The sequence below is a fragment of the Amblyraja radiata genome, chromosome 12 (assembly GCF_010909765.2).
Source record: "Amblyraja radiata isolate CabotCenter1 chromosome 12, sAmbRad1.1.pri, whole genome shotgun sequence".
Classification (NCBI taxonomy): domain Eukaryota; kingdom Metazoa; phylum Chordata; class Chondrichthyes; order Rajiformes; family Rajidae; genus Amblyraja; species Amblyraja radiata.
In genome coordinates, this window is record NC_045967.1 from 9,983,715 (window position 1) to 10,002,731 (window position 19,017).

General features: G+C 41.0%; 1 protein-coding gene across 5 annotated transcripts in view; it reads right to left on the reverse strand.

Moving 5' to 3' along the window:
* Nucleotides 1-2,721: 2,721 nt before the first annotated feature.
* Nucleotides 2,722-19,017, reverse strand: part of phf6 (PHD finger protein 6) — a 38,676-nt gene continuing 22,380 nt past the window's right edge. For 3 of the 5 annotated variants that reach the window (XM_033030198.1, XM_033030194.1, XM_033030195.1), the window contains 6 exons: nucleotides 18,729-18,872; nucleotides 15,425-15,529; nucleotides 10,569-10,702; nucleotides 5,072-5,177; nucleotides 4,260-4,326; nucleotides 3,034-4,174 (listed from right to left, as the gene is read on the reverse strand). In XM_033030198.1, coding sequence (XP_032886089.1) covers nucleotides 4,309-4,326; nucleotides 5,072-5,177; nucleotides 10,569-10,702; nucleotides 15,425-15,529; nucleotides 18,729-18,872 — 507 coding nt within the window. In that variant the 3' untranslated portion in view covers nucleotides 3,034-4,174; nucleotides 4,260-4,308. Of the gene's footprint in view, nucleotides 4,175-4,259; nucleotides 4,327-5,071; nucleotides 5,178-10,568; nucleotides 10,703-15,424; nucleotides 15,530-18,728; nucleotides 18,873-19,017 lie in introns of all 5 variants that reach the window. The other 2 variants (XM_033030196.1, XM_033030197.1) reach the window with 2 other exon arrangements.

Consider the following 19,017-nt stretch of genomic DNA (forward strand, 5'->3'; position numbering starts at 1 on the left):
TTCAGGGTATCAAGTAATGTTTTATAATGGGAAACCAAGGATTGCGTAGAAGAGCCTGTTATTGTGCTGTTCTATTCTATGTTTTATGAGCACAAAGGCTTGCAATTCCCCATTGCAGTGGGAATTTAATAGCTCTAAGTGAAGACAGAATTAACCTGACTAATGGAAGCCACCGTGTTTAACAATGATGATTCAGTTTGAGGAGTACTGATCAGAAAGCAACTCGTAGTTATCATTAATTTCTTTCACCTAATTATCTTTTATCCTGCAAGGGTAAAGATTTCTTTATTCATGTTGGTCACCCAGCACAATTAATGCGAAACAGTACCACTGCGACACTCCAAAAACTCCACTCCCATTATGTGCTGTCCTCCTCTGGCAGATTGAATTATAATGCTTCATGATTTGAGTGTGATTGAGGAGCTTTATTATTCTAATCAAACTGAACTTATTAATAGATGAGATAGCACAGACTGCACAGTATTCATTGCCTGCCCGGTGAAGGGACACTGGAAGAGCTGCTGTTTTACAGTTCAAACAACCCAAGTTCACTCAACCTCCAGTGCTGTCTGTGTGGGGTTTGCATGCTGTGCTCGTTCCTCCCATATCCTGAAGACATGTGATTGGTTGGTTAATTGGGCACAAGTAATTGCCCCTATTATGGAGATGAAAATATTGATGAGAATGTGGAAATAATAAAATGAGTGTCTGAGAGCACAAACTCAGTGGGTGAAATAGCCCATTTCCATGCTGTATCACTATAATTCTAATATAACAGTGGAAGCCAACAAAATCACTAGCAAACATCTGGCATAATAAAATTTATATTTTTATATTTGAACAACGCATCATAGCTATGTAATACGTGCAATGCAATTGAAGTTATAAAGTTCTTAAAAGTGTTAAGGAGTACACTCATTATCCCCAGCATTACAAATCCAATGTGTAATAATCTTATAGACCAGCCTACCACATGAAACCTTGTCAAAGGGTTTGCAAATATCAAAATAGACAACATCTGTCGCCACACCCTTGTCATTCCTCTTGGTCATCGCTTCAAAAAACATCAGAATTTGAGAGAAATGATTTCCGATGACAAAAACCATGCTGACCACCCCTTGCCCTTGCCTTTCCAAACACAAATAAATTGTGTGCCTCAGAATCCCTTCCATTAACTTGCCCATCAGTAAGGCTTACTGGTCTGAAGTTCTCTGGCTTTTCATAGCTGCCCTTCTTAAATATACATTAGCCACCCTCACGTTTTCTAGTGCCTCACCCGTGACTAACAAAGATACAGAACTCTCTAAGGCCTCAGCAAACTTCCCCCTTACTCACATAACATCCTTGGATACACTTCAGGCATTTATCCACCCCTATGCATTTCAAAACGTCCATGTTCTCCATCATAACATTGTTCTGCTCCAGGATATCACTACTCTCGCTCCTGAACTCACTATCTCATTGACGAACTGTACACTCCAAGGGCCAGGAAGTGAGAGGTCAGAGGGGTAAGATCATCTCTGACCCCTCTCACCCTGGCCACAAACTCTTTGAATCACTTCCCTCTGGAACTCGTGAGTTTCAAAGCTGCTACAGCCAGACATAAAAACAGCTTTTTTTCCCCACGAGTAGTAGCTCTACTCAATAACCTAAAATCTGTAGCCTCCTTTTGCTCTGGTATTCACATGTTTAATTGATAATGTTTAATTATTAATGTTTTATGTGTCATTCCTAACTGTCACTGTATGTCATATTGTCACTTGCGGGCGGAGCACCAAGGCAAATTCCTTGTATGTGAATGCTTGGCCAATAAACTTATTCATTCATTCATTTCTCCACAGTAAATACAAATTAATTTAAGACCTTGGCCAATTCAAATGGTTTCACACATAGATTATGCACTGATCCTTAAGGGGTATAATAAAAGATAAGCAAAACAACCCGGGTTGAGATGCAACAAACAGGCCATAATGCTTGCAAGGAAAGCATTTTATTCATCATCTGTTCCAAAAAGAATAGAATCATGCCTGAACCTTGTACGTTTCTGGAGTCACCTACTTACGCGGAACCACTGATCAAGCTGGCCCATATCCCCACGTGTGGCAGAAATACAGAAAGTAAAGAGATGGCTAAGAACTGATTTAAAGTAGTCAAACTGTCTCATGATCCAAGTTTTTGTGTTTTCTGATCTGTCATTATCTTGTCACCAATAAGCGAGCTCGGTATTCCGACTGTGCATGCCCAGTTCAAAGGTCACTATACATAAACAGCCCTGGAAAGCAGTGGAGCAGTGGACCTTCATTTCTACCTAGAAGAATCAAAGCTGGAAAAAACAGAAGATATGAGGGTCCACTTTCCAGGGCTGTTTATGCATAATGACCTTTGACCTGGGCATGCGCAGTCAGAATACCGAACCCGCTTACACCACCAACCCCTTCATGCTGCAGAGGAAAGTTACAAATACAGCACATTTATAATTAGATGTCTTTGTAAAGTATGCACCAGAAGTCTGAATTTACTGTATTGGTGCATTGAAGTTTATACCAGACTCATTCCTGCCATTGTGTGCTTGTCAAAAAGTGATAGCCTCCAACTGTTTTGGGAAAGAGCTAACTACAGAATATTTTAGGTTTATAAAGTAAAAACTCAGAACAAGACTAAATAAACCATGGGTAGATATTATCTAATATTAGTACAAGCAAGCCAAGGATAATTAAAGCATTTTACCGGAAGCATCATTTATTTTGACTAACATTACATAGCCTAAAGATCCAGGTGCTGGTAAAATTAAGTAAAATATTCACCTGGGCATGTGATAGAACATGTGAAATTGAGAGATCAGTAATCAGGTTCCTTTAAGCATCAAGGACAATCAAAATATATTTAAACAATTATTACTATCTAACACCTAACCACCGACTATAGAGACAAACACAGTGCATCCAATGCTGACACAAAAGTTTTGCCGCAAATTATCCGGGCACCCACTTCTAACACCAATATGTATTGGTAAGAAATCAAGACAAACAGCACTGCTTGTTCATCAGAAGTAAATTAATCCTCTAGCATTGTTTAATTTTAAATGCTAACTTTTACAGTTTATACAACTTAACTTTAAGGGAAATCACAATACAGAAAGAAAATTAACATGGAAATAATACACCTTACAAAAGCTGTTCAATAGTCAAAATCATCTTCAATTTTTCAGTAAAACATTTAACACACACTTCAACACCTACACTAAACCATGATTTAATCGATGCCAATTGTTGAGGTTATTGCAAAAGTGTGTTTATCAGAAGACCAGGCCACATTTTATTGAATAAATTAGACCACAGTAAACAATAAGACTGCAAGCTCAGTCAGCGGTTTATGAAAATCGATTACATTCCACCCAATAATAACTGGAACAATTTCTTGCAGGAGACATCAAAAACTTGGGAACTGTCTTATCTACTCTTTGTATCCTAGATTTCTAGCAATAATTTCCAGATGGTGCACGAGAACTGGTTCACACAAAAAAGTTTTACAGGCTTAGGATTCACATTCAATTTACAATTGTGTGAGGAAGTAGTTTGATTTTCAGCCTGACACCTGGCTTTGCCCAGCATAATCCCCTACCACTACCAACATCTGTACCACTTCACTAAACAGACTATTGTTGAGAACAAAACCATAAATTCTTATAGTTCAACTTGAAAACCAGTGCTAAATCAAGGTGTTGGTGAAAATGTCTTTTTCCAATCACTGAACTGGAGATTTTAATTTCCAACTCTTGAACTCCAGGTGTGTCAAAATCATACATGTTAAGCCGTGTTTCCTCTCAGAGCCTTCATAACGTAGAGTACAGGCAAGGCAACATGCCCCATAGAGTTAAATTCACTAAAACAAGTATTTCATTCTAATGCAGAAAAGGATGTCATAGATATTCTAATAATCCACTTCCAGAACATCCCAGAAAGAAAGCAGGTATATTCACTAAGCTATTTCACTATATTATTTCCACACAGAGTGAGGAGTATTGCCAGGATAATATTTTCTTGAAAGATCTTTGGATTATTTTTTATGGTCTTCACAACCTTATTCGCTGTTTCAGCTTAATATACCAGCCTCTTCCACTCAGTCCACAGGCATTTTCTTGGCACTTTCTGTATCCAAGGTTCCTTTAGTTTTTCTGTTCAACAGAAAGGGGAAAAACAGTTTGCTAGTGTTACTGGCATTGCAGTCTGTCTGACAACCCATACAGCATGCATGATTACCTCTAGATTCAGGCATCCATTTAATCAGAAGGAATTTGAATGCATTTTTCTATACCTCTTCTAAGACCTAATGAACAAACAAAAAATGACTATTACTTAATGTTTTTAAACTTAACTAATCTATCAGCACTGATATATTTTTTTCTTCTTGCACACATCTCCACTACAAACTCAAAGCAAGGCCTTCAGAAGATGCATACTCACTAGGGGCAGTCAGGCTTCTCTTGCACGTTCAGTCTCTGCTTCTACGTGGACATCAGCAATTGCATGTATTCCACCCTTTCCCCCCACCCATGAAGGCTCAATCATCTGCCTTGAAAATGGATGTTTCATGACAGGCCAATGACAAATATTTTTCAGATAGAACCAAACCTTGACCAGAGGGCCAACATCATCTCCAATTAAAGTCCAAGCACACGTGAAGGATCACACACTTGTGTGCTGCCTCAATCATCAAACAGGAGACAAGATCTATAAAGGCTGAGGTGGGGAGGGGTTGTAGGAATGGTTTCAAAGGTTTGTTGTTTCTTTGTATCTCCACCACTACAAATCAGGAGTAAAATTCTCATAATTAGTGCCACCAATTTTGGATCCCCCAAATAATTTAAAAACGTTGACCACAGGGGAAAATATCACCAGGAAGGCATTTTTCCCTGGAGCACCATCACACCACCAAAAGCCCTGAAATTCTACACTTCTTTTGCAATGTAAGCAAGCTGTTTTGACTTGAAGAATTATCATTCCACCCCTAGTATTTTAATATTTATTAAATACAAATGATCCTCAAAGGGTCACATTCCTCCCCAATGTACCTCTCGATGATCCGCTTCTTGCTCTCTTGCACAACGTGAGACACTTTCTCTTTCTTCGTCCTCCTCATCCCGCTCATCATTTCCACTGTGGTTTTTACAATAAAGCCTGTAAAGTAGATGATTTCACTCTCCAGAAACACTCATACTTGGCGTTCAGTTTTCTATATGCAAAATCTTATAATTCTTTAAAATGTCTCACAGTAATTAGCAAAGCATCAAATTTCTTCACTGAGAACAGCAAAGTGCAGTTAATTCCAACCAATTGTAACTTGATAGATTTTGTGCACAGACAAATTGTAAAATTAGCATTTCTTCCAGAGAAAATAAAAACCCTGAATGCTGCAAGTTTGAACTGAGAGAAAAAACCTGGCAATACTTGAGTCAGATAGCTCTCGGGAGAGAAATGTTTTTAACCCATCAAATTAATAAACTTTTGTTAAGAGTTGAGAAAATGAACATGTGGGGGTTAAAGATGTAAGAAAAAAAGGGAAAGGATAACAAAGTAAAACACCTATAAGGGTGGGAGAGATTAGGGGCAAGTGCAAGGTGATCAACCTGAAGCACCAGCTCTCACCAAATTGTCATCCAGCACAGATATGGGCACTCCAGCCCTCCATATCCTGTTGCCAGGACTCGAGGGCCTGCTATGGAGAGAGGTTTGGGCAAGCAAGGACTTTATTCCTTGGAGCACAGAAAGCTGAGGGGTGATCTTATAGAGCTGTGTAAGAACATAAGGGGAATAGATAGGGTGAATGCATAGTCTTTTCCCAGTGTAGGAGAATCCAAAACCATAGGAGAGGGGAAAGATTAATAGGAAACGGAGCAACAATATCACATACAAACAAGCTGCCAGAGGAAGTAGTTGATAAAACATTTATAAAACATTTGAACAGGTAAATGGGTAGGAAAGAGGGATATGCAGGGAGGTGAGACTAGCTTAGATAGGGCATCTCGATCGGCATGGACAAGTTGGAGTGAAGGGCCTATTTCCATGTTGTTTGACTTTATGACATCCACAATGAACAACCTATCCCCATCTACACTAAACCCATTTTCCAGTCATCTACGTCTGATCATTCAATTGCTCACCCAATATTTAAATGCTGTGAGTCTGCATTCTCTTTTTAGACAATGTGCTCCAGATCCACATTCAGAAATGCAAGGAAACTTGGCTGACGAGGGAAATTGAGGCATTGCTCAAGAATAAGATGGACGCATGTGACAGGTATAGGCAGCTGGGATCAAATGCATCCCTGGAAAAGTTTCGGGAACTAAGGAGTAAACTAAAAAAGGAAATCAGAAGGGCAAAATGGGGCCAGGAGATAGCTCTGGCAGATAGCATTAAAGACAATCCCAAGAGATGTTATAAATACATAAGTCTTCGTCGTGGCTATCCCTCGAGGTCGAGGATGATGGTCCACATTCTGTTGTTTTTATGGACTCGCCGGTGGCTTATGAGTCCAATCCTGGCTTTGAATGTTCTTCGGCATTCAGGACAGGTAATTCCAGATGCCAGATCGGGCTTTGGTTGTTGCTGACTCTCTTTCCGTTTTCTTCTCTTTTCTTCTAATTCTGCGCATCTCTTGGCTTCGAAGGTCGCTGTTCCTTCTTGGATGATGGTTCGCCAGAGTTTCCTGTCCTTGGCATTGGTTTCCCAATTGTCGATGTCAATTTCACATTTCTTCATGCTGGCTTTTAAGGCATCTTTGAATCTCTTCTTTTGTCCTCCTCTTTTATGTTTGCCTTCTTTAAGCTGGGAGTAGAAGGTTTGCTTTGGTAGACGTTCGTCTTCCACCGAACAACATGACCGACCCATCTTAGTTGGCTGACGTTGGTTCTTCTGCTTTCCCAGCTAATATTTAAGCTGCTTTGAAGACATCGTTGATGGAACGTTAAGTGTTTTCAGATGGCGTCGGTATGCTGTCCAGGTTTCTGATGCGTTGGAATCACCACTGCTTTGTACACTAACATTTTGGTGTCTGTTCGGATGTCACAATTTTGAAAGACTCTCGTTTGAAGACGTCCAAAAGCTGTTCCAGCACACTTAAGACAATGTTGGATCTCGTCATCAAGGTCGACATTGGAGGAGAGTTGACTTCACATTTTCCAGGGTTGTTTCACTGGGCGATGTAAGGCCCTGCTCCGGGTCGGTTTAAAATCGATTTAAACCCCTCGATTTGGGCGGGCGAAGTTGCCGTTGCGGGAAGCCTCCGAAGCTCCGAAGTCGGATTGCAGCCACGTGCCACCACAGCGCTCCGCGCTCCGAAGTCAGCCAGTGAGCCCGCAGGGTCTGCGACTGGAACCCCCAGGTTGATTCCGGTTGGAGGCCGCCAGCTCCACAATGTTAGGCCCCAACGACAACGGAGACACGACTGGGAAAAGCTCGCGACCCCGTTCAGGGAAGAGATGAAAAAGCATGTCATCGTGGAGGAGTCTCAGGATTCCAATGTACTTTTCAGGACATCCATATGTGGATCGGACGTCCCATAAGATTCCCTCGATACGGAGTCGAAAGAGGGAAAAGGGTAACTAGAGAGAGAGAGTAGAACCCCTCAGGAATCAAAGCAGCCACCTCTGTGTGGAGCCACAGGAAATGGGCAAGGTCCTCAATGAGTATTTCTCCTCTATTTACCAAGGAGTAAGACAGGTGGACGGAAGAACTTGGGGTAGTCAATGGAAGTGTCTTGAGAGCAGTCAGTGTTTCAGTCGAAGAGGTGCTGAAGGTACTATCGTGTATGAAGGTAGACAAATCTCGAGGGCCTGATCAAGAAGAGCTGCAGGGAAAATGCTGGGAACTATAGTTCCCAACTGGGAACTTAACATCTGTAGTCAGAAAGTTACTAGAGAGTATTCTGGCATTTGGATGGACAATGTCTGCTATGGGATAGTCAGCATGGTTTTATACGTGTGAGGTCGTGCCTCACAAATCTGATTTGAGTTTTTTTGAAGACTTGATCAAAAAGGTCGATGAGGGCAGAGCTGTATTTCATGGATTTCAGTAAGGCATTCGACAAGGTGTATGAAGGTAGACATCCGCATAGTAGTCTGCTCTGGAAGGTTAGATGGGATCCAAGGAGAGATAGCTGATTGGATAGAAAATTGGCTTCATGGAAGGAAGCAGAGGGTGATGGTGGAAGGTTGCTTCACAGATTGGAGGCCTGTGACTAGTGGTGTGCCACAGGGTTCGGTGCTGGGCCCATTACTGTTTGTCATCTACATCAATGATTTGTATGAGATCATACATGGCAAAATTAGTAAGTTTGCTGATGATACAAAAGTGGGTGGTTTTGCAAATAGTGAAGATAGTTGTGAAAAATTGCAGCAGGATCTGGATCGATTGGCCAGTTGGGCAGAGGAATGGTTGATGGAATTTAATACAGGCAAATGTGAGATGTTGCATTTTGGCAAGTCTAACATGGGTGGGACCTACACAATGAATGGTTGGGCTCTGGGGAGTGTTGTAGAGCAGAGGGATCTAGGAGTGCAGGTGCATGGTTCCTTGAAGATCGAGCCACAGGTAGATAAGGTGGTGAAAAAGGCTTTTTGCACTTTGGCCTTCAGAGTATTGAATATAGAAGTTGGAAGGTTGCAGTTGTATAAAATGTTGGTGAGACGCATTTAGAGTATTGTGTTCAGTTCTGGGCACCATGTTATAGGGAAGATATTGTTAAGCTTGAAAAGGTTCAGAAAAGATTTACAAGGATGTTGCCAGGACTAGAGGGAGTGAGCTACAGGGAGAGGTTGGGTAGGCTGGGTCTCTATTCCATGGAGCGAAGGAGGATGAGAGGGATAGATCTTATAGATGTGTACAAAATCATGAGAGGAATAGATCGGGTAGATGCACAGAGTCTCTTGCCCAGTGTAGGGAAATCGAGGGGGGTGGGTATATAGAACAAAGAGGAGATTGTTGAGGCTGGGTCTATCCCATCGTTTAAGAAACAGTTAGATAGGTACATGGATAGGACAGGTTTGGAGGGATATGGAGCAAGCGCAGGCAAGTGCAACTGTAGCTGAGACATTGTTGGCCGGTGTGAGCAAGTTGGGTCACTGTATCACTCCATGCGTCATGCCCATTAATTTTGGGCCTGGCAGGCAAAAGGTGGAACCTGGTGAACAGGAAGATGGGCAGATTGAGCAGAATGGAGTGGGTGATAGGTAAAGGCATGAAGGGAAAAAAATATGGGCAGATGGAACCAGACAGGAAAAGGAGTGGTAGAGACTGAGGCTGGGAGGCAAGTAGAGGAAACAAAACGATGCACACATGGAACCCGATAAGCAAGGAAGGCGATTTGGAAGCAGATAAGGGATAAAGGGAACCAGTAAAAAAAAAAAAAAAATGGGGGGGAGCAGAGAGAATGGGACAACCAGAGGTCTGTGTGTGGGGGTGATAGGTAGAACCAAGTACGAGAGGGTAATTAAGCTGGGTGACGGGTGTGGGGAAACCAGAAGGAAAGAGCACTGAGCAGAGAATATGGGTTACTTGAAGTTGGAAAATTCAATGCTCACATCATTGGGTTGTAAACTACCCAGACAGAATATGAGAAGCTATTCATCTAGTTTGGTCTCAGCTTGGCTGTTGTGAAGGCCAAGCAGTAACAGGTCAACGCGGGAGTGGGAAGGAGAGTTGACAGGGCATGTAATCAGGTAGTCAGGATAGGCATTTAGATAAAAGAAACTAGAAAAGGGATCTTTATTCATATTCTACATGGCGAACCGTTCCATCCAAAACTGCAAGAAATTGCAGAAAGTTGTGGATGTAGTACAGACCATCACACAAACCAACCTCCCTTCCATTGACTTCATCTACACTTCATGCTGCCTTGGCAAGGCCGCCAGCATAATTAAGGACCAGTCTCTCCCCTCTCCCATCAGCCACGAGGCATAGAAATGTGAAAATGCACACCTCTAGATTCGAGGATAGTTTATTCCCAGCTGTTATCAGTCAACTGAACAGTTCTCCCCTCAACTAGAGTGCAGTCCTGATCTCCAAACTACTTCAATAGAGACCTGTGAACTATCTTGCAACGGAGTCTGTCGGACTTTGTTATATCTTGAGACATGTTATATCTTGCACGAAGTGTTGTGCCAATGCACGACTTGATTATATTCATGTAGTCTTTTATTTGATAGATAAGCATGCAAACAAAGGCTTTTCAAGGTATCGCGTGCATGTGACTAATAAACTAAATATTCATACGGATCACGTTATCCATTTTTATGCAAGTTTTCTATAAAATACTTATCACATGATGGTAGCACACAAAATTGGCAACCAAATACACTGATGCACAATGGTATTTCACAATCATCAACGGAAATGTAATGGAAGAGAGATGCATGTGGCAATAATAACAGCACAGAATAATAAATGTCACAGGATCCATTGGTAAAATAAATTACAGGCAACAAGATTATCATAAACAAACTAATGAAGTATAACCTTTGGCAAGAGGAAAATGCAGAATGATAAATAACTGTCACCAATCGAATTTGGTACCTGTAGATGCCTCTGTCAAGATTCTCAATGAATTTAGCTCGATCTTCAACTGCACAGTGGTAATGGTAAGTCTTGATGCAAGCTTTAATTTCACAGCCAATAGTTGCACCTATTTGACTGCATAATGTACATTTCTGAAATTTAGAAAACAAACAGTTTAAAGGAAGAAATTAATTGCTGATAAGACAAATGAGCTGCAGACTGGATGACAAAGATACCCCAGCATGACAGACTACAAACTGTTTAGAGGAAAAAATTAATTGCTGATAAGACAAATGAGCTAGACTTGATGACAAAGATATCCCAGCATGACAGACTACAATTGTTCACTGAATTACTCGCAATCTTTGTGAAAACAGTTTCAGTACTATTCAGTAAATAGTCTGAACATCAGAAGCAAACCATTTAATTATATTCTCACATTTAGTCATACATAAGGAAACAGGCCTTTCGGCCCCACTCGTCCACGACTCATTTAAGCTAGTCCCATTTGCCCTAATTTGGCCCAAATCCCCCCAGCTCAGGTCTGAGTCCTGATAACACCCTCGCAAATCTTCTCTACACTTTTTCCAGCTTAATGACATTTCTATAGTAGGGTGACAAAAACTGAACACAACACTCTAAATGTGGCCTCACCAACGACATGCACAACTGTAACACGACATCCAAATTCTATACTCACTACCCTGACTAATGAAGGCCAATGTACCAAAAGCCCTCTTTATCCTGTGAATGCCATTATCAGGGAATTGTCCACATGCACTCCTCAATCCCTCTGCTCTACAAGCCTCCACAGGGCCCTACCTCACACTTATCTGCATTGAACTCCATCAGCCATTCTTCAGCCCACTTGTCATGTCATAAGTGATAGGAGTAGAATTAGGCCATTCTCTCTCTCCTAACACCATTCTCCTGCCTTCTCCCCATAACCTCTGACACCTGTACTAAACAAGAATCTATTCACAGTATCTCTGCCTTAAAAATATCCACTGACGGCCTCCACAGCCTTCTGTGGCAAATAATTCCACAGATTCACCACCCTCTGACAAGAAATGTCTCCTTGTCTCCTTCCTAAAAGAACGTCCTATAATTCTGGGGCTATGACCTCTAGTCCAAGACTCTCCCACCAGTGGAAACATCCTCTCCACATCCACTCTATCCAAGCCTTTCGCTGTTCTGTATGTTTCAATGAGGTCCCCCTCATTCTTTTAAACACCAGCAAGTACAGGCCCAGTGCGGACAAATGCTCATCAAAGATTAACCTACTCATTCCTGGGATCATTCCTGTAAACCTCCTCTGGACCCTCTCCAGAGCCAGCACACCCTTCCTCAGATATGGTGCCCATAATTGCTCACAATATTTTAAATGGGGCCTTACCAGCGCCTTGTAGAGCCTCAGCATTCAATCGCTGTTTTTGTATACAAGCCCACTTGAAATAAATGCAAGCATTGAGTTTGCTTTCTTTACTACCAATTCGACGCAGATTAACTTTTTGGGACTCCTGCATCTGTCTTCCCAGGTTCCTTTGCACCTATGATTTTTGGATTCTCTACCTGTTTAGAAAATAATCTCTGCCTTTATTCCTACTACCAAAATGCATGACTCCACACTTTGCTACACTATATTCCATCTGCCACCTTCTCTGCCCACTCTCCCAACCTGTTAAAGTCCTTCTGCAGAGTCCCTGCTTTCTCTACACTACCTGTAGGTATGTTGTAAAACGTACCTGAAGCGTCGCTGAAAATCTGTCCTAGCCCGTGTGCGCGTTTTGGCGCCGTTTAGAGGGGGGGCGGGTTTAAAATGCGATTTTCCCTAGGCTGTTCAAATCGAGGATGTTCAGCCTAGTTAAATATTAACGAAAAATCGCTGGAAGATTCCGTAGCAGGAGCTATTTTTAGTTTTAAGGGGTTTATTTACTTGTTATAGTAGGTTAAAAATTAACCTCTAAACCCGCGACCGCCGACAACAGGCCGGATCTCATACAGGGGACAACGAAGGTAGGTTGTTTATTTTTACATTAAAAAGGGCTTCTTAAGATCCCTTTATACAAATTTTATGTTGCGAGTAGCTAATTTAGGGCCCATTATATCCCGCAGTATTTTTCTGGGCATTTGGGGCACAAATCTACCGCAATGTGAACGTTCTAAACCAGCACGTTCCACAGGGAAAGCTGATTTAAATGCCATTAATTTACAGCAATTGAACACTAAATTCCTTCCATTTGGCCTATAAATTAATGTAAATGAGATTTTAAAATCATGTTTTATTGTGAATTATTGGTGAATATTATTTGGACACTTAAGAATGTTAATCTTTTCTTAAGAAATGGAGATGTTTAGATCTAGTAATTGAAGTTTGGAATTAGCTACAATTGGGTAACTAACTAACTATATGTAGCAATGTTACAAAATTTTGAGATTTAAAAAATCAAGTCTGCAATGTATCCCATCAGATAAAGCATAAAAAGAAGTTTAATTTGACACCTAATTCACTTTCATATCTCAAGTATTTAAAAAGTTATTGCCATTTTCATACTCGGGAATTAGCATCTTGTTCCCTATTGATTTTCTATGGACATAACAAAAAAGCTGTGATCGAGGACAGTCAAAAGCCCATAACTTTCTTAAAAATGAAGAGAACTGAATGAAATTTTCAGTTATCATAGATTGAAGCATTCTGAAACAAATATAAAATAATCTTACTTGGATGACCTGAAATTAAAGCATATAATTAGTTAGTTACCCAATTGTAGCTAATGTCAAACTTCAATTACTAGATCTAAACATCTATCCATTTCTTAATAAATGATTAACATTTTTAAATAGCCTAAGTGTCCAAATAATATTCACAAATAATTCACAATAAAACATGATTTTTAAATCTCATTTACATTAATTTATAGGCCAAATGGAAGGAATTTAGTGTTCAATTGCTGTAAATTAAAGTCCATTTAAATCAGCTTTCTAGTGAGATCCTGTGAACGTGCTGGTTTAGAACGTTCACATTGCGGTAGATTTGTGCCCTCAAATGCCCAGAAAAATACTGCGGGATATAATGGGGCTACTCGCAACATTAAACTTTGTATAAAGGGATCTTAAGAAGCCCTTTTTAACGTAAAAATAAACAGCCTACCTTCCGTTTTCCCCTGTATGAGATCCGACCCGTCGTCGGCGGTCACGGGTTTAGAGGTTAATTTTTAACCTACTATAACAAGTGAAGAAAGCCCTTAAAACTAAAAATAGCTCCAGCTACGGAATCTTCCAGCGATTTTTCGTTAATAATTAACTAGGCTGATAAAACTCGATTTGAACAGCGCAGGGAAAATTGCGTTTTAAACCCGCCCCCCTCTAAACGGCGCCAAAATCGCGCACACGGGCTGGTACAGATTTTCAGCGATCTTCAGGTAGGCTTTGCAACATACCTACTATATGCTTTATTTTCAGCTCATCCAAGTAAGATTATTTTATATTTGTTTCAGAATGCTTCAATCTATGATAACTGAAAATTTCATTCAGTTCTCTTAATTTTTAAGAAAGTTATGGGCTTTTGACTGTCCACGATCACAGCTTTTTTGTTATGTCAATAGAAAATCAATAGGGAACAAGATGCTAATTTCCGAGTATGAAAATGGCCATAACTTTTTAAATACTTAAATTAGGTGTCAAATTAAACTTCTTTTTATGCTTTATCTGATGGGATAAATTGCAGACTTGATTTTTAAAATCTCAAAATTTTGTAACATTGCTACTACCTGCCCCTCCACCTATTTTCGTATCATCTGCAAACTTAGCCACAAAGCCTTCAATCCCCTCATCCAATATACAATCCAGCTGATCAAAATGCTGCTGCCACTGTTGGTAACCATATTCACTGTCTATGATACTGCCTAGTTTAGTATCATCTACAAACTTACTAAACATGCCTTGCATATTGTCATCTACATAATTGATATAAACCAGAAACAGCAATGGGCCCTGCACTGATCCCTGAGACACACCACTAATCACAGTCCAAAATCACCACCACCATGATTCCTTCCATGATGCCAATTCCGTATCCAGGTAGCTAGCTCTAGCTGGATCCAGTTCTGTCTAGCCTTCCAGAGTAGTTACCACGTGGAACCTTATCAAAGGCCTTGCGGAAGTCTATATAGACAACATCTATGGCTCTGCCCTCGCCAACCTGCCTGATTACTTCTTCAAAAAACTCAATCATATTCATGAGACACGATCTTTCATGTACAAAGCCATGATGACTATCCCTGATCAGCCTCTGTCTTTCCAAATCCATATTCATCTTATTCCTCAGAATCCTCCCCGGTAACTCGCCTACCATTTATACAGCTATATAGAAAATGCAGTGGAGTGGAACAAATTACACAGCCTTTTCAAAGTCAATTGTACTACTCCAAGGTTATGCCCAGTGTTAAGCAGTACCGGGCCCACATGTGTGCCCAGAGAAATGTTCTTGGAATTGTCGGAAGAATTAAGAATTTAGAAGTGATATTTCGGCTGTTTTTCAGAATATTTCAGCTGTTGGTACATACATCGTGAACTCCATTAAAAAAAGAGGGATAAAGTTGTTAGGTATTTTTAAAATGGAGATTGACAAGATTCTTGATTTATAAGGGTGTCAAAAGGTTATGGGGAAACGGCAAGATAATGGGGTTGAGAGGGAAAGAGGTGTCAGCCACAATTGAATGGCAGAGTAGTCTTGATGGGCCTAAAGGCCTAATTCTATTCCCATGTCTTCTGAACATGAAAACGTTTTGATAATAATATAAATATTGACTGAACAGAAATAGACAATTATTAACTTTACACAAGTTTTGTACAAGTTGTCTAAAAATACAAACCATTCTTTTGCCTCTTTTGATTTCTTGGATGACTGTTTTAATATCAAAATCACCAAAATCTTTTCTCGATGAAGTTGTGAGTTGGACAGTACCAGAGGAAAATAGCTGAAATTAAAAGTACATTGCATTCAAATATTGCACAGGATGTAGTTAGACAGTAGACAATAGACAATAGGTGCTGGAGTAGGCCATTCGGCCATTCGAGCCAGCACCGCCATTCAATGTGACCATGGCTGATCATCCCCAATCAGTACCCAGTTCCGGCCTTCTCCCAAGACTCCGCTATCTTTAAGAGCCCTATCTAGCTCTCTCTTGAAAGTATCCAGAGAACCGGCCTCCACTGCCCTCTGAGGCAGAGGATACCACAGACTCACTAATCTATGTGAAAAAGTATTTATTTGTCTCCTTCCTAAATGGCTTACCCCTTATTCTTAAACTGTGGTCCCTGGTTCTGGACTCCCCCAACATCGGGAACATGTTTCCTGCCTCTAACGTGTCCAAACCCTTAATAATCTTATATGTTTCAATAAGACTCCCTCTCATCCTTCTAAACTCCAGAGTATACAAGCTCAGCCACTCCATTCTCTCAGCATATGACATTCCCGCCATCCCGGGAATTAACCTTGTAAACCTACGCTGCACTCCCTCAATAGCAAGAATGTCCTTCCTCAAATTAGGGGACCAAAACTGCACACAATACTCCAGGTGTGGTCTCACTAGGGCCCTATACAACTGCAGAAGGAACTCTTTGCTCCTATCCTCAGCTCCTCTTGTTATGAAGGCCAACATGCCATTCGCTTAGTTCACTGCCTGCTGTACCTACATGCTTACTTTCATTGACTGATGAACAAGGACCCCTAGATCCCGTTGTACTTCCCCTTTTCCCAACTTAATACAATTTAGATAATAATCTGCCTTCCTGTTTTTGCTACCAATGTGGATAACCTCACATTTATCCACATTAAACTGCATCCGCCATGCATCTGCCCACTCACCCAACCTGTCCAAGTCACCCTGCATTCTCATAGCATCCTCCGCAGTTCACTCTGCAACCCAGCTTTGTGTCATCTGCAAATTTGCTAATGTTACTTTGAATCCCTTCATCTAAATCATTGATGTATATTGTAAATAGCTGCGGTCCCAGCACCGAGCCCAGCGATATCCCACTAGTCACGATCTGCCATTCTGAAAGGGACCCGTTAATCCCTACTCTTTGTTTTCTGTCTGCCAACCAATTCCATGTCAGCACTCTTCCCACAATACCATGTGCCCTAATTTTGCCCACTAATCTCCTATGTGGGACCTTATCAAATGCTTTCTGAAAGTCCAGGTACACTACATCCACTGGCTCTCCCTTCTCCATTTTCCTAGTTACATCCTCAAAAAATTCCAGATTAGTCAAGCATGATTTCCCCTTCGTAAATCCATGCTAACTCAGACCAATCCTGTTACTGCTATCCAAATGTGCCACTATTTCATCTTTTATAACTGCAGCATCTTCCCCACCACCGATGCCAGGCTAACTGGTCTATAATTTCCTGTTTTCTCTCTCCCGCCTTTCTTAAAAAGTGGGATAACATTAGCTACCATCCAATCCACAGGAACTGATCCTGAATCTATAGAACATTGGAAAATTATCACCAATGCGTCCACAATTTCTAGAGCCACTTCCTTAAATACTCTCAGGCCCTGGGGATTTATCAGCCTTCAGTCCCATCAGTCTACCCAACAACATGAAGAAGGGTTTCGGCCCGAAACGTCGCCTATTTCCTTCGCTCCATAGATGCTGCTGCACCCGCTGAGTTTCTCCAGCATTTTTGTGTACCCAACAACATTTCCTGCCTAATGTGGATTTCCTTCAGTTCCTCCGTTACCCAGATCCTCTAGCCACTAGTACATCAGAAAGATTGTTTGTGTCCTCCTTAGTGAAGACAGATCCAAAGTACCTGTTCATCTCATCTGCCATTTCCTTGTTCCCCATAATAAATTCACCTTTTTCAGTCTTCAAGGGTCCAACTTTGGTCTTAACTAATTTTTTCCTCTTCACATACCTAAAGAAGCCTTTACTATCCTCCTTTATATTCTATCCTAGCTTACCTCCGTACCTCATCTTTTCTCCCCATATTGCCATTTTAGTTATCTTTTGCTGCTCTTTAAACATTACCCAATCCTCTTGCTTCCCACTCATCTTTGCTACATACTACTTCTCTTTGATTTTTATACTGTCCCTGACGTCCCTTGTCAACCACGGTCGCCCCTTACTCACCTTGGAATCTTTCTTCCTCTTTGGAATATATTTAAATTTAAAGTTATATTTAAATTAAAGATGTATGAGCATGGGTGCAATTTATAGATTTTTTAAAGTATTTGCAGTTCCTACAACAAAATCTTTTTGAAATGTAAACAGTGGAAGTTCTTCACCAAAACCCGAATTGACTGGTTGATGGAAATTAATACAAAGAAATGTGAGGTGTTGCAATTTTTTAAGTTTAACAAGGGCAGGATCTACACAGTGAATGGTAGGGCTCTGGGGAGTGTTTTAGAGCAGAGGGATCTGGGAGTGCGGGTACATCGTTCCTTGAAAGTGGCATCACAGGAGTGGTCAAAAAGGCTTTCCTTCCCCCAAACAGAGAATCATACCTTTGCAGTCACTGCAGGCTGTGGGTGTCAATCTGCCTCGCACCCAGTGTCCGAGGAAGGATGTCCTTGGGTTGGAGGGGGTCCAGAAGAGATACAGCATGGAGACAGGCCCTTTGTCTGACTGAGTCCATGCAAATTATCAATCACCCATTCACAGTAGTTCTATGTTATTCCTACATCCAAGCCCCACACATTAGGGTCAATTTTATAGCAGCCAATTAACCTACAAACCTGCACGCCTTTGGGATGTGGGAAAAAAACAGATCACCTGGAGGAAACCCATGTGATCAAAGGAAGAACGTGCAAACCCCACAAGATTGATCCTGGGTCTCTGACACTGAGGCAGCAGTACTATCAGCTGCTTCTTGGCCACCTTTAGTTGCACCAGTTACTTTGACTTTTCCTGGAATCTAATGATTCCACATTATGCAATTCGGCATGGTGCGAGTAAATTGGAAACACATACTTTCCCATATACTATCGTCAGATTTAATGCATTTCTCTACCTACATCCTTTAGTGTGCTTTGTACATCTGGTCTAAAGTTGGTCTAATGTCTGCTATATGCAATCGGGACCCAAAGCAATAACAGAGGAAAGCTGAGCTATATTAGTTAGGACAGTCCCAAAATACATTGCAATATCTTCACAATTCCTGTTTCTTACCATACATTTGTAATGTGCCGCAACTTTTTTAGCATTTGAGGTGTGGAGTTTTCCTCTGGTCTCATTTTCTTCATCTCCAGCATGGCAGAATCCACACTTTGGTCCTGTAATAGTGGGACTGCTGCAGTGAGGAGATCGCTCCTGCTGTCAAGGGAAATAAAATGAAAACAATTATCGTTAAAGTATAAAAGTATTGCCTTAACTCCAAAACTAACACAATTAATATGTGCGCACAAAGCACAGGGATTTATTTCTAGTAGAGAATTCAAATGTAAAAATGTATACTGAA